The 16,253-nt window shown below is 50.2% G+C and overlaps 1 protein-coding gene across 1 annotated transcript in view; it reads right to left on the bottom strand.

Annotated features, from left to right (window-relative positions):
* LOC147692246 (uncharacterized) overlaps nt 1-16,253 on the bottom strand; it is a 793,905-nt gene that overhangs the window by 374,238 nt on the left and 403,414 nt on the right. The window contains exon 9 of the mRNA XM_086938501.1: nt 16,070-16,196. Within this exon, the coding sequence (XP_086794627.1) occupies nt 16,070-16,196 (127 nt within the window). The remainder of the gene's footprint in view (nt 1-16,069; nt 16,197-16,253) is intronic.

Here is a 16,253-nt window from a genome sequence, read left to right as displayed (position 1 = left end):
GCTTTGTGCCTCCAGTGCTTTGGATACACACACACATACCATTCAGGGTTCACCAGGGGCTCCAGGGGGGTGGCAGTTCTTGTCCATCGCAGAATTCCCTTTACTCACAAACGCACATGGTCAGACACACATGGCAGGTATGTATTGGTGCAGGGAGAGATTGGGGGAGAGTCTGTTGTCCTTGGCAGCGTGTACGCTCTGCCGCCGTTGCAGTGGTCATTGGTAGAGAAGCTCATGTCCCTCTGGGAAGACATGCCGACAGCCCTGTCCATTGTGGGGGGGGACTGGAATGATGTAATGGATAGACTTTACGACAGATGGTGGAACCCAGCTGCAGTCCGAAACTCTGAGGGGGAAGGGGGTCCGACCACCAAGTTGCAGGCGCTGGTCACTGGTCTTGACTGGGTGGACACCTGGAGGTACAAACACAGGAGTAGACGCGACTACACATGTTTCTCTGCATCGCGTGACTCCTTTTCTAGACTGGATTATGTCTTTGTCCCACGGGTCCTGGTCGGTAGAGTGCAGTCGGCAGAAATTCTGCCGCGGGCACTCTCTGACCACTCGCCGGTGCTCCTCACACTGGATACGGGACAGGTCAGGCAGCCATTCCGGTGGCGCATGTCGGCCTGGCATCTGATGCAGGACGCATATCGTGCACATATTACCATGGAGATAGATCACTTCTTCACGGCCAATGTAGGTACAGTTGACTCCCCAGCACTCCTCTGGGAGGCCCTGAAGCCCACGATACGGGGGGTAGACATCTCATGGTGTGCGGCGGCTCGTCGGGAGAAGCATGCGGATCTGGTGCGTCGCGAGGCGGAGTTGGAGGCGATGGAGCGCAGGGGTCGAGAGGATGGTGGGGGTCCTGCCAGACGGCAGCTGGCACTGGCTCAACAGCAGTACTCTGCCGTGCTGCTAGACGAAGCGAGGCAGGCCTGGCTAGCTACACGCAGTCGAGTCTACCAATGGGGCGACAAGTCCTGTAAACTGTTACACCGCCTGTGTCAGGGTGTCATGCACGCCCATCTGCTGCCCCGAATAACAGGCCCCGGCGACGCGCCCCTCCTGGAGCCGGCAGCGCTCGCTGAGAGTTTTGCAGACTACTTTGAGGCATTATACGCACCCCGGGAGAGCCTGGAGGCCGAGATGGTCCAGCGCTTCATTGATGACCTTCCACCGAGGGCCGTCAAAGATGAGACGCGTGACCTCTTAGATCAACCCTTGACGACCGAGGAACTGGAGAAGGCACTGGGTGAGCTGAATCCGGGTAAGGAGCCGGGCCCAAACGGGTTTCCCTGCGAATTCTTCCGGCGGTTTGGGACGCAACTGGGTCCCTACTTTCGACCGGTGGTCGAAGAGGCGTGCGAGCGCGGGACTCTCCCCACGGACTGGCGACATGCGGAGGTGGTGGTCTTCCTCAAACCCGGGAGGCCCCCTGAGCATCATGCGTCATATCGCCCCATCTCACTTCTTAATACAGAGGCTAAGATACTGGCCATGGCCTTGGCCAATAGGCTTAAGCCGTACATTACGGACCTGGTCCATCCTGACCAGGCAGGCTTTATGCCGCAGCGGGCTACTCGCCATAATATTAGACGGGCCCAGGTCGCGATATCTGCATGGGGGCGTATGGGGGAGCGGGCGGCGTGGTTGCTGCCGGACATGGACAGGGCGTCTGACTCCCTGAGCTGGACGTATCTATTTGCCCTATTGGATCGTCTCAACCTCGGCCCGCGCTTTCTGGCATATGTACGCCTTCTGTACACTGACCTAACAGCCGCAGTGCGAGTGGGTGGAGGGGTGTCTCGCTCGTTTCCGATCCGACGTGGAACACGGCAGGGATGTCCCCTCTCCCCGTACTTATTTGCGCTCGCTATGGAGCCTCTCGCGGCGTGGGTTCGCATCGATGCCCAACTTAAAGGATTTCATTGGGCGGCGGGTCACGCAGATAGGATTGCACTATACGCTGACGACGGTTTGTTCTTTCTCACCGACCTGGATCGCTCGGGCCGCGGCTGCTACGCATGCTACAGATATTCGGCGAGACGACGGGCCTCTATATGAATCCGAGCAAATCCACGTTGTGGATGTTGGGAGGCTCACAGGAGGTAGGGGTCTGGGCATCGGGTCTTCGGCTCGTTACCGACGGGATGAAATACCCTGGAGTGTGTTTGTCTGAGGACGCAGCTCTCTCTCGTGAGCGGAACCTTAACCCGGTGTGGGACCGCACACGTGAGGACCTGAAGATATGGTCTAAGATGCCACTGTCTATAGCGGGGCACTCTGCCATTTTTAAGATGGTGGCGCTCCCGCGCCTGTTGTATCAGCTACAGAACCATCCGCATGAGATTCCACCTCGTTGGTTTCAGCGCCTCAATTCTGCGCTGAGTGGATTCCTGTGGGGGGGAGGAGTAGCGCGAGTAGCCTTGCGAACGTGTTTTTTATCCACATATACGGGAGGGCTGGCCACGTCGGATGTGCTTTCGTACTAACAGGCGTCCCACCTGCTTGTACTAAATGATTGGTTGTACGCCGACAGAGGAGACCCGGCGTATGCAGTGGAGAGGGCCCTAATGGGAACTGCATCCCTTCACACGCTTTTATATTCGGATCCACTTAGAAAGGCCCTTCCCCCTGTCACCCAAGTCGTTTTCCGGGTGTGGAGGCAAGCCCTGAGTCGAACGGGCTGGTGGAACACACTGACCCAGGAAACCCTGCTGTGGTATAATGGTAGACTGCCTCAGCTAACCACCCTGGTAGGCTTCCAGGGATGGGATGCGATTGGCATCTCCACCCTGGGTGATGTTATGTCTGGATGTGTTCTTAAGTCCTTTGAAATACTACAGAAAGAATTCGATATGCCCCGTACACAGTTCTTCAGATATCTCCAGTTCCGTCACGCTCTTCTGCTGTACCTGGCGGGTCTGGAACAACTCCCTGAGATTAGCCCACTCGAAGCCAAATTATTTATGGGGGAACTGCCCGACAAGAAGGTGTCTCGTATCTACCAAATGCTAGTGCGGCACAGCTCCTCCGACTTGACAAAACTCAGGACCCTATGGGAACAGGATGTTGGAGAGTTAGATGAAGAGGACTGGGTGGAGGCCCTTGAGAGTCCTAGGGGGGCGGCGATATCCACACGCCTGCGACTCATCCAGTTCAGATACCTACACCGTACATACTATACCAGACAGCGACTGTGGCGGGCGGGTATGGTGCCTTCTCCAGAATGCTTGCGCTTGGAAGGGAGGTGGGCACGTTGCTACACACAGTGTGGGACTGTGGGGCATTACAGAGATTTTGGAGCGGGGTCATTAGATGTCTTGAGGAAGTTCTGGCCTGGGAGCTCCAAAGGGACCCTAAACTTATCCTGCTTCACGTTGTGGCTGGGGTGGGGGGTGTGAGAAGTTGGCCTGATATATAATGTTCACTATTCTAGTGAGCACTTTGTATCAGTCCAAACAACCCTTATTGATGATTGGTTGTAAGTCAACCTTATAGACCAGCTATCCTAGTAGCATGGATACGAGCAGTCTCGGGCTAAACTCTAGAGGGCGTGTTAAGCCAGCTGTTATACCATCACATATACCCCTTGAACATCAAGTGAAAGGACACCACACAAGTGTTATGAAAATAAACAGTGTATTTATTTAGATCACAACAGCCCTGTACTCTTTATGAGGACAGGGTACTAAGCACACAACAAAACTCTTACGAAAATACTTTAAGTTGCACAATTTACACAAATGCCCGAGGGGCACGGAAAACCATATACTATGGAAGTGGAATGCGAAATTACTAGCAGGTAAGTACTGTACTAACAGGCTTTGGAATCGCTAGGACTACGTTACTGAACCTTCAGATTACTAGTAGGAGGCCTAGGGGACTCGTGTGCAGAGTGTGCACTCACACGCGAGATCCGGGACAAAGTCTATGGTAGCTAGTAAAGACAAAGTTAGTGTTCTCGGGCGAACCCGATCAGGTAGATCGAAAACCACAGTGGATTCTGACCCTTGGATAGTGAGGCTATGCTGGGGCACCGAAATGCCGAAGTTACCTAGCCCAGGGGCTGCAGCTGCATATGTCTCAAAAGACGTCGGGAATCCTCGTAGACGAACCAGGAGCCTGAAGAAAGAAGTTGCTGACAGGCGACCAGTGAAGAGAGTTCGAGTGATCCAAGCCTGGATCAGAGATGGATGACACCTGAAAGCAGAGGGGACCAAGATCGTGACTACTAGCCAGTAGTCAGGTGGCACCAGGAGGGCACCGGATGGTAGTCACCTCGACTAGGTGAGTGGGCGACGCTGTGCTCTGCAGATCTCACGGACCAGGAGGCGTTGTCGGCGACCAGGATGGAGGAGCGAGCTGTCCCACGATGGATGAAGCTGTCGACGTCGCTGGACCCAGGATTGGGGCAACAAGTCTTGGCAAATTCAAGCCCACGCGGTGGACTCAAAATGGCGTCTGGAGTGGACCAGGAGGGTCCGGGGTGCTCCTCTTTTGGAAGGGAGCAGGGGCCAGTTTGGAGCAACCAGACCAGCAGCAGTGATGTCGTCGGGCGTCGTTCAGAAGGCCACCAGCCAGCGGGCTAGTAGCCAAACAACGCGGGGAGCAGCAAAAAGCAGAAGGGCCCCACGCAGATCGTGGAGATGCTGGGAGGCTGAACTTCGGTGCTGGAGCTGCTCAGGGTCGGGGCTTCTCGGACCCCAAAGCACTCACCAGAGGATCCCTCGGCGGTCGTGCTGGATAAGAGCTATGCAGTTTAGATGATGGCCGGTCCCTCGAGGTCTCGTCGCACCTACGGTTCTCAGCTTAGCTGTAGAGGTAGGTAGAGGTCATAGGTGCCAGGGAAGCCGGGTCTCGTCGTGCTGGTCGGTCGGATTCTTGAAGAAGGACGTGCAGCAAACCGCAGAGTTCTTAGATGGTGCCTGCGGATGCAGGGTGACTACTCCTTAGCCACAAGGGAGAAATCTTGAGAAGAGTCTTGAAGTCTTTTCGTAGAAAGTCGTTTCTTGATTCAAAGATGATCTAATTTGGAAGGGTCCCCGCTCCTGCCTTTATCCTAAAGAAAGGGGTGGGTACGCGACTAGGTCCTGCCCTAGGGGTGGGACCAGGAAGGGGGGTGGTTACACCCCTCTCCCATGCCGGACTTCCCCAGGCCAGGGGCTGGTGTGCCCCTGGAACTGGTTCTAGCCGGCAGATGCGTAGTGAGCACCGGGGTGCCACTCAGCAGTCACCTTCCTGTAAAGCCCTGCCTACCCAGGATACACAAAACCCTGTCTGGGATGGTGCTAGCACCGCCCCTGACAGGAAACCCTTTGTCCAGGCTCTCCTCGCTGGAAGGACTCCCAGCAGCAGGAGGTCAGACTCGTGTCTGTGGTGGCAGCATCCATTTTGTGGAGCTGAGGCTTCAGTTAACTTTAACCGGGGTTCACAGTTACATACATGTCGTGTCCCTCTAGAAGGGTGGAATGCTAACCCCGTCGCCAGAATTGGCGAGGGGTTAGTATTCCAATTCGTATGACACCTTACTCGACATGTTTTGATAAAGCAATACCAAAGATAGCATTTAACCGCGAGGATTATAATGCACTTAAGAGTATATGGTATGCGTTATCATGGAACAGCTATTAGGACTTGGTTCCGCAAGCTGCAAACGGGCTCAGCTCATGCCAGAGCACCATTTCACATGATTCCAAGCACTCTGCCTTCAGGATTGTCAAGGCCTGCCATAGGAGTGACTGATAGGAATCTATGTGTCCATTTTAGGGTTAGATATAGGTATACTATATCTATAGCAAAGGGTGATTACACCACCTTGCCCCAGCTGTCGTGCAGCCAGTTGTGTCAGATTTAGATGGCCATCCAGGGGTGGCATAATACATGCTTCAGCCCCTGGTAGGCCCTGGGTACACCTATGCCCTGAGTTACAGGGTCTGATAAGGTGGCCCAGTACCAATTGGAAATGTACCTAGGGTACATGGAATCCATTTTAGAGAGAGAGCAGTAGGCCTGGGGTCCTGATTGGCAGGGCCCTAGGTCAACTAAGTCGGAAAACCAGCAAAACACCAGGCAAAAAGTTGGGGGCAACCATAGTCAGGTATCCACCTTCCTACACAACCCCCTCCCCCCCAAACGAAAGGAGATAAGGCTATCCTTGACCAGGTAAGCCTATATTGCCTGAGTGGCCATATGAGGTGGTACATGCACTGGCATGGTTACCCCCTGTATCATGGTCCACTAAGCAACTCCTCACCCTAAGGGTATCTTAGGGTCTCCACCATAGGGAATCACTACCTGTGGTGTGCTTTGGCAAAGTAAAAGGCTGGTGTGGGAAGGGAGTACTGAAGTGAGACTCCACTACTGTTGGGCTCAACTTCCTCCAATCACTATCCACCATATGTGCCTTTCTTTCCAGTACTGAGTTGCTATGAGCTCTCAGGGTCAACCTCTGGCTACCTAAAGCTGGAGGCTGAGTCCCTCTGTTTGGCTTACTGGAGGGACAGGTCAGGTTTGGGGTTTTTAGGCCCCAGGTTTGGCTGTGCCCACCAGTGTCCAGCTGTGGGAGTTCCCTAACTACTTTTAAGGGGGATCCCTCAGGAGTTTGTTTTATTTTCACTTGGCTAGGACTACTAGCTTCAGTGATCCTAATCTGCTGATTGTGGATTTCTGGACAGGGGGCCCTTTGGGGTCCACCACTGGCCTCCCTGACCTCTACAGCCCTGGGCTGACTGAGGCAGGGTAGAGAGGGGCAGGTTACCTGCTCCAGACTGGGTCCCACCTTGGAAGGGTCCACTGACATCAGGGGCTCTGCCAGGCTAGGCCTGACTACCTCTGGGGCAGTTTCTTCACAAGGGGTAGAGTCAGTTCCCTGAGGAGGCTGGCTCTCACCTAGTGTCTGGGAGGGGGACGACTTTTCTTCCTCCTCAATGCTCTCAGTTTGGGTGGAGTGATCCATTGTTTCAGGCTTCACAACCCCACTATCTGTCTGAGTAGAGGCTGAGACCATTTCAACCTTGCCAACCTTTTCAGGAGGGCACTCAGTCTGTGTTTGGGCTGTGACTGTCACAGCCCTCCTATCCTGTTCAGGAAAGTCTGTCTGAGCCTGGGCAGTGGCTACCACTGCTCTTCCAACCTTTTCAGGGAGGAAGGGTGCTGGGACTGGGGCTGTAGCTATTACTGCCCCACTAACCTTTCTGGGTAGGCCTATCATCCTGGAGTGAGTTTATTGCTCCACCTCAGCCCATGCTGAGAGTTCCAGGTCATTCCCCGGTAAGCAATCTACAGGTAGGTTATCTGTCACTGCCACTCTCATGGGCCCTTTGACATTACCCCAACTGAGCTCGACTACTGCCATGGGATGCCTTCTTTTCACTCCATGACTGTCTGTCACCTGGTAAAGGAAACCAGGGGTCAGTTGAGCAGAGGGGACCAGATGGTCAATCACCATGGTGATGCTGGCCCCTGTGTCTCTGTATGCCTCAACTTTCTGACCATTGATAAAGGGCTCTTGTCTATACTTTCCCAAAATGTGGGAACCAGTAGTGAAGTTGGCAAACCCCAGGCCAGTCTCACAGACAAGAGTGTTGTTAGGGGACCTGGCTAGGCCATAGTCCACCTGGTTGCCCAAAGTAATGCCCACCACATTCTTGGGGGCACTCCCACCACCTGGGGGATTACCACTAGTGGTAACAGGAGGTCTGGGAGTATTACTTGGGGGTATGTTCTCCTTATTGTTGTTGGCCTTGGGACAACTGCTGTCACTTTTGTAATGGCCTACCTGTTTGCAGGTATGACAATAAGGTTTCTTTTGGGTTTTGGGAGAAGTTTGGGACCCACCCTTTTCAGAGGAGTTTTGGGGCCCTGTGGTTTGATCAGAAGATTTATTCCCACCCTTCTCTTGAGGCTTGGTTGATTCCTTTTTTTGGTCACCACCCTGGTTCTTAGGCCTAACCCTGGTTCTGACCCATTTGTCTGCCCTCTTACCCAATTCTTGTGGAGAGGTCAGATCAGAGTCTACCAGGTGCTGGTGTAATAGCTGGTTCTGACAATTACTTAAGATTTGCTCTCTCATAATTAGATTGTACAATCCCTTGAAATCAGTAACCTTACTTCCCAGTAGCCAGCCTTCAAAAGCCTTAGTGGCACAATCAACAAAGTCAGCCCAATCCTGAGACTGAGTTTTCTGGGTGTCTCTGAACATCAACCTGTACTGCTCAGTGGTTAGGCCAAACCCATCAATCAGTGTACTCTTCAGGACCTGGTAATTGTTAGCATCCTCAGCTCTAGTAGTGAGGAGCTTATCTCTACCTTTACCTTCAAAGGAGAGTCACAAGACAGCTGCCCACTGACTCTGGGGGACGCACTGGACAGTGCAGGCCCTCTCCAAAGCAGTTATCCATTTGTGGATATCATCCCCTTGTTTAAAGGGGGGCACTATCTTACTCAGGTGCCTAGTGTCTAAACTCCTGTTTTCCCTTGGGGGAATGCTGCCACCAGTGGGATTTGTCCCACTCAATTCTTGCTCTCTAGCAAAGGCAAGTCTCTCTTTGGCCAGGGCAAGTTCTTCCCTTTCAATCCTCAGATTGACTTCCCTTACTTTGGCATCATATACTCTCCTCTGAGGGGATGTCATCCCTCTGTGAGAAGATGCCTGAGAGCCATTGGTTCGAATGGATCTGTTAGAGCCTCTGGATAGAGACATAACTCGTCCATTCCCAATGTTAAGCTGGCCTGAGAGGGGCCCCAGGGGTCTCCTAGTACCATTCTCATGCCTGCTTAAGTTGTCCCTAGTTAGCTGGCTAACTACTACTGGACCTTTGTCTGCCTCATCCTCAGATGGCTCTAGATCCTCATCCTCCTCTTCACCTTCTGCAGAGAGATGGATAAGGTCAGGGTCACCTAAGATTCCCTCTAGGGGAGGCATGTTCCCATCTGGATGAGAAGGATCTGTGTTACCAGCCCTTCTAGCATCATAAGTCTCTAAGAGACCAATCAGAAAAGGAATTGTGGGGTTAGACCCCTGTTTTAGCTTCCTGGAGGTACACACTTGTCTCATCTCCTGGAAGCTAAGAGCAGCATATCTGGAAGTGACCTGTGGAAGGTCTACTGACACAAGGGGAGACTCAGTGTTTCCTCCTTTGTCTGACATGCTGATTCTAGTGTGGTGTAAGTGATGCACCTACCTACACTATTTGTTTGCCTACTGATCCCTTGCTAAGAGTTGTAGCCAAGGTGTGCTAAGCCTTGAGGAGCTACAACAGCTGGTTCAGTAGAACTCAGAGTATTCTAAGCTAAGTTATATGTACCTGGAGTACTTATGTGATCTTTCACAAGATATTCTTAGGATACGTGTGGTAAAACAACAGCAAGCTCAAATCCCAACCGCTGCTCACCAATGTGAGAAGTTGGCCTGATATATAATGTTCACTATTCTAGTGAGCACTTTGTATCAGTCCAAACAACCCTTATTGATGATTGGTTTTAAGTCAACCTTATAGACCAGCTATCCTAGTAGCATGGATACGAGCAGTCTCGGGCTAAACTCTAGAGGGCGTGTTAAGCCAGCTGTTATACCATCACATATACCCCTTGAACACCAAGTGAAAGGACACCACACAAGTGTTATGAAAATAAACAGTGTATTTATTTAGATCACAACAGCCCTTTACTCTTTATGAGGACAGGGTACTAAGCACACAACAAAACTCTTACGAAAATACTTTAAGTTGCACAATTTACACAAATGCCCGAGGGGCACGGAAAACCATATACTATGGAAGTGGAATGCGAAATTACTAGCAGGTAAGTACTGTACTAATAGGCTTTGGAATCGCTAGGACTACGTTACTGAACCTTCAGATTACTAGTAGGAGGCCTAGGGGACTCGTGTGCAGCGTGTGCACTCTCACGCGGGATGCGGGACAAAGTCTATGGTAGCTAGTAAAGACAAAGTTAGTGTTCTCGGGCGAACCCGATCAGGTAGATCGAAAACGACAGTGGATTCTGACCCTTGGATAGTGAGGCTATGCTGGGGCACCGAAATGCCGAAGTTACCTAGCCCAGGGGCTGCAGCTGCATATGTCTCAAAAGACGTCGGGAATCCTCGTAGACGAACCAGGAGCCTGAAGAAAGAAGTTGCTGGCAGGCGACCAGTGAAGAGAGTTCGAGTGATCCAAGCCTGGATCGGAGATGGATGACACCTGAAAGCAGAGGGGACCAAGTTTGTGACTACTAGCCAGTAGTCAGGTGGCACCAGGAGGGCACCGGATGGTAGTCACCTCGACTAGGTGAGTGGGCGACGCTGTGCTCTGCAGATCTCACGGACCAGGAGGCGTTGTCGGCGACCAGGATGGAGGAGCGAGCTGTCCCACGATGGATGAAGCTGTCGACGTCGCTGGACCCAGGATTGGGGCAACAAGTCTTGGCAAATTCAAGCCCACGCGGTGGACTCAAAATGGCGTCTGGAGTGGACCAGGAGGGTCCGGGGTGCTCCTCTTTTGGAAGGGAGCAGGGGCCAGTCTGGAGCAACCAGACCAGCAGCAGTGATGTCGTCGGGCGTCGTTCAGAAGGCCACCAGCCAGCGGGCTAGTAGCCAAACAACGCGGGGAGCAGCAAAAAGCAGAAGGGCCCCACGCAGATGGTGGAGATGCTGGGAGGCTGAACTTCGGTGCTGGACCTGCTCAGGGTCGGGGCTTCTCGGACCCCAAAGCACTCACCAGAGGATCCCTCGGCGGTCGTGCTGGATAAGAGCTGTGCAGTTTAGATGATGGCCGGTCCCTCGAGGTCTCGTCGCACCTACGGTTCTCAGCTTAGCTGTAGAGGTAGGTAGAGGTCAGAGGTGCCAGGGAAGCCGGGTCTCGTCGTGCTGGTCGGTCGGATTCTTGAAGAAGGACGTGCAGCAAACCGCGGAGTTCTTAGATGGTGCCTGCGGATGCAGGGTGACTACTCCTTAGCCACAAGGGAGAAATCTTGAGAAGAGTCTTGAAGTCCTTTCGTAGAAAGTCGTTTCTTGATTCAAAGATGATCTAATTTGGAAGGGTCCCCGCTCCTGCCTTTATCCTAAAGAAAGGGGTGGGTACGCGACTAGGTCCTGCCCTAGGGGTGGGACCAGGAAGGGGGGTGGTTACACCCCTCTCCCATGCCGGACTTCCCCAGGCCAGGGGCTGGTGTGCCCCTGGAACTGGTTCTAGCCGGCAGATGCGTAGTGAGCACCGGGGTGCCACTCAGCAGTCATTTTCCTGTAAAGCCCTGCCAACCCAGGATGCACAAAACCCTGTCTGGGATGGTGCTAGCACCGCCCCTGACAGGAAACCCTTTGTCCAGGCTCTCCTCGCTGGAAGGACTCCCAGCAGCAGGAGGTCAGACTCGTGTCTGTGGTGGCAGCATCCATTTTGTGGAGCTGAGGGTTCAGTTAACTTTAACCGGGGTTCACAGTTACATACATGTCGTGTCCCTCTAGAAGGGTGGAATGCTAACCCCGTCGCCAGAATTGGCGAGGGGTTAGTATTCCAATTCGTATGACACCTTACTCGACATGCTTTGATAAAGCAATACCAAAGATAGCATTTAACCGCGAGGATTATAATGCACTTAAGAGTATATGGTATGCGTTATCATGGAACAGCTATTAGAACTTGATTCCGCAAGCTGCAAACGGGCTCAGCTCATGCCAGAGCACCATTTCACATGATTCCAAGCACTCTGCCTTCAGGATTGTCAAGGCCTGCCATAGGAGTGACTGATAGGAATCTATGTGTCCATTTTAGGGTTAGATATAGGTATACTATATCTATAGCAAAGGGTGATTACACCACCTTGCCCCAGCTGTCGTGCAGCCAGTTGTGTCAGATTTAGATGGCCACCCAGGGGTGGCATAATACATGCTTCAGCCCCTGGTAGGCCCTGGGTACACCTATGCCCTGAGTTACAGGGTCTGATAAGGTGGCCCAGTACCAATTGGAAATGTACCTAGGGTACATGGAATCCATTTTAGAGAGAGAGCAGTAGGCCTGGGGTCCTGATTGGCAGGGCCCTAGGTCAACTAAGTCGGAAAACCAGCAAAACACCAGGCAAAAAGTTGGGGGCAACCATAGTCAGGTATCCACCTTCCTACAGGGGGCAATCGATACAAGGGACACCTGCTCTTGCTAGGATTAACTTTGGCGAAAAGGGACATTGCAAGGGCATGGAAGGCGCCCCGTGCCCCGCCCCTCGCGGCATGGAAGAATGGGTTGGACTTTTGTATGGGGCTAGAACAACCAGTGTTTGTGGCGAGGGGCTGTCCCCGGAAGCACTCCAAAATATGGAAAAGGTGGGCGGACTATCGGGGCCTGGAGTTGGACCCACCGCCAGAGGAGACTGCCCCCCCAACTCTTTGACACTCTTGACAGTTTTTTTACTTTCTGAACTTAAGCACGGTGACTAAATGTACATGGCATGTACTGCATATATTTCACTTGTAGCGAATCGAGATAGCAGCAGTGCTCGGGGGTGGGATTAGTGGGGGGGGGGGGGGGGGGGGGGGTAACAGTTAATTTCCTGTGTTCTTTTTCCTTAAATCATTCAATGCTGAACTGTAAAATGCTGAAATTGATATTATGTAACCATGGGGCAGCTGCCTCTGGCTTTCAGAGCTGTTCAAAAATATGTGTCTTCAGCCAATAAAATTTGTTTAAAAAAAAAAATGACTGGAGGTACAGCTCTCTCTGGATTTGCGCTTGCTGGCGCAGAAAAAGAAAGAAGTAACGTCAGCGAGCAAGGGCGGCATCTAAGTAGCTACCGCAACGTCATCCCGGCGACAGGAAGCCAACGATGAACGCAGAGCCGACCGACGCCACCTTCCGACGCGCAGAGGTACTACTAACAAAAAAACGTTCCGGATCCAGTCTGACGCTTGGGGGTAATTCTAAGATAAGGCATCCATAACTAATGTGTTTCTTTCAGATAGAGGTTCTAATGTACCCAGTTGCGAACCTCGATAGGAGAGCCATGACAATACCACTTACGATAGTGATTTCTCATTTTTAGTTACTGCACGACCAGAGACAAACTCTTGATTTCAAAAACTGTGACAGGGTTGCATTCGTGCACATATTATGTGTTTTTGACTCGTGAACAGCCCATCAGTATTTTGGCCATCTCTGTTGATGAAGTGATTTAATACCAAAGTTTTTAGTGCCCTTTGTGGGCGCATGTGTAATGGACACTTACCCGATGGGTTTCACTTCAATAGGATAAACCTCATACTTGTTAATTATGATTTTCCATTACTACAGAGCGGGCCTCAATTTCCTGAGCAGTGGCCAGGAGAGGTGAGGTTCACTCCCAAGAATCTTTGGGTGAGTAAAATAGATTTTAATCTGGTTCTTTATTAGTATTCCTGCTAAGGTTGACTTCGAAGTTAATAAAAATGTTCTTCGACAGTAAGCATGATATATTTTTTTGCGTTAGACATAGTGGCTGTATGGAAATTTCTATGTGTCTTTGAATTTCTTTTAGGAAAGAATCCTTTAAAAATCCTGGGACTACCGATGCAGAAAGTAGTTTGTGGACGGTAGAGTATCCAGCATTTTTTGGTAACAGAATTCACCTTATTGTACCCTTATTGCAGTAGTGTATTTCTACTTTGGTCCTGATGAAAGCCTAGTGGGGGAGATGCCCCTGCACGGCAGAAACATGTTGACCATAATACCATCTGTTTAGGGCAGGTATTATTTCAAGCTGCCATACACTTCTTTTCCTTTTTAATCTTGACACCATGATTTATCCCCAATAAAGCTTTCCTTATATCATGGTAGCCAATTTTAAGTACCACATTTTTGTTTCTTCACTGCAACATACTGTCCCACACCATCATACCCGTACACAGCATTCTGGGTCGGATCCATCACTGGAGGTCTTGGAGAATGGGAGAGAATACACACAATATAATTAGGTGTGTCTCCTTATCTGGACCTTGACCTATCATAATCCCAGATGAGGCTCCGCCATATGGGTGGGCTGAAGGGGTTCATTTCCTTTCATGTGTACACATCAGTTGTCTAACACTTCTGTGCTTGCTTCTGTCTACTTCCTCAGTCTTCATTGATTATAGACCACTACTAGTCTCTGTTTTTGCCATCCCTACGTGCACCAGGAGTCGTAGACTCAAAAGACGTTGACAAAAAAAATCGCTCAAAAAGTTCAGTCAAAAAATGACTGGAGGTACAGCTCTCTCTGGATTTGCGCTTGCTGGCGCGGAAAAAGAAAGAAGTAACGTCAGCGAGCAAGGGCGGCATCTAAGTAGCTACCGCAACGTCAACGATGAACGCGGAGCCGACCGACGCCACCTTCCGACGCGCAGAGGTACTACTAACAAAAAACTTTCCGGATCCAGTCTGACGCTTGGGGGTAATTCTAAGATAAGGCATCCACAACTAATGTGTTTCTTTCAGATAGAGGTTCTAATGTACCCAGTTGCGAACCTTGTGAAGCTCGTATGCACACACTAATGCTCTGATGCTCTCCTCTCTTCTAGCCACTGACCTGTTGAAAGTGAGCAGGCTCGATGCCTAAAGATTCAGAAATGCTCTGCCTTTTGGAGACTAGCTTCTGCTCTATGATCAAGACTGCACAAGGCTATTTGCCATGGGACTTGGGCTCAAACATCATTATCCAACAAGGAGCACAGGTCAGATGAAGACCAGCGTTCATTTCTCCACATACACACATGCTGCTGTTCTCTGTAGAATGTATGGTATGTTCACCTGTGAATTCTGAGCATTAAAATGTCTTCTGTGACTGCAAAAAGTTCGCGAATTTCCAGACAACCCAAAGGTTTCAAAGGGTTGTACCCTTTTGAGTTGACTGTAGGGCTTTCTGGTCATGGACCCATGTGTTTTAGTGTTCAATGTCAGCACTCTAGAGATTACAAACATTTCTAGAACCATTGCTCACTCTTAATCCCTCTTTAAATATTATTAAAAGCATATTTGGGTTCCAAATTACTGCCATTTAGAATCTATTTTGAAAATCTTGCAAGAAGGATAAAAAACAAATTCCAAAAGGTATATGAAACAAACAGTGTTCAAGCAGTATGTGGTTTGGCTTTTAAAATTGTTATTTGGGATTTTTTGCAAGCACACTGAGCAAATAACAAAGCAGACAGGGTTTTCGTATACAATGTAAATAATTAACCCGTTAACCACGGCAGTAATTCCGCCGCGGTGCGGGCGTTTCCGTACGCGGGCGGGCCGCGTCGGCCATTGGCTGACGGCAGCAAGGAAAGGGTTAAAGATAGTCCAAATCCAAATAAATTAGTATGTGTCGACTTTTGTGTTTTTGATACCCTTCTGGTTCAAGTTGTTAAATTTCAAATCTACTTTGAAGCCTAATTAAGAAATAGCTTTACCCAGGCCAAACCTTTGTTGCAACTTATAGAGAAATGCTGATCGTTGTATGTATAACTGAGGTGCAAAACAGTGATTTCAGGAAGATCTTCGTGAAAAATGTGTTTAGGTGACAATGTACAAGTGCTAAGCTCTGCTAATGAAGTGCTAAAAATTATTTTTCATTTACATAGCGTACACCACAAATTAAAATGTGACTTTAGACTTTAAATCATTAATAAGCAGTATTATCCAGTTCAATGGTAATCGTATTATAGCCTTAAGAAAGATGTAAAGCCCAGTCAGGATTTCTGCTGACTACACCTATTGGAAGAAGCAGTAAACCAACTAAACAATCACAACAAATTAACAAAATGATGATTTAAGCTGGTCAGGGTTAAAGGAGGGAGTGGCCTGTGGAAATATTCTACAGGGTCAACATTATTATTTATAGCTCCATGTAATTTACCTTAGACAAGCACACCATAGAAAGAGTATGTGTTTAAGTGAACCTGGAAGTGTAAACTCTCAAAGGGGAAGTGAACCAAGTTTCCAATTAACTCGCTACAAAAGCATTTTATCTTGACACAAATTTAGAATATCATTAAGCGCAACTTTGGATCGCCCACTTTTTCTTCAACACTGCCCACTAAAAGAGGAATCAGGACAAAAGATGCAAGTCAGATTTCCTGTACCTTGTTTTTCCTCAAAGGCTGCCCACAACAAGTGAAGGTTGGGTTTCCTTGGTAGGTGGTAGAGGCCAGAACGCTGAAAAACACTCCTGGTTCCAATTACAGTGTGGTTCTCCAGGTACTTGGCGTACTGTGTGGAGGAAACAATAATAAGGGTGAAATGAAAAACACAAGAAGACCAAATAGT

Source organism: Lissotriton vulgaris, chromosome 9, assembly GCF_964263255.1.
Source record: "Lissotriton vulgaris chromosome 9, aLisVul1.2, whole genome shotgun sequence".
Classification (NCBI taxonomy): Eukaryota; Metazoa; Chordata; class Amphibia; order Caudata; family Salamandridae; genus Lissotriton; species Lissotriton vulgaris.
Note: the sequence above shows the minus strand (reverse complement) of the source record. Positions and strands in the feature narration are given on the sequence as shown.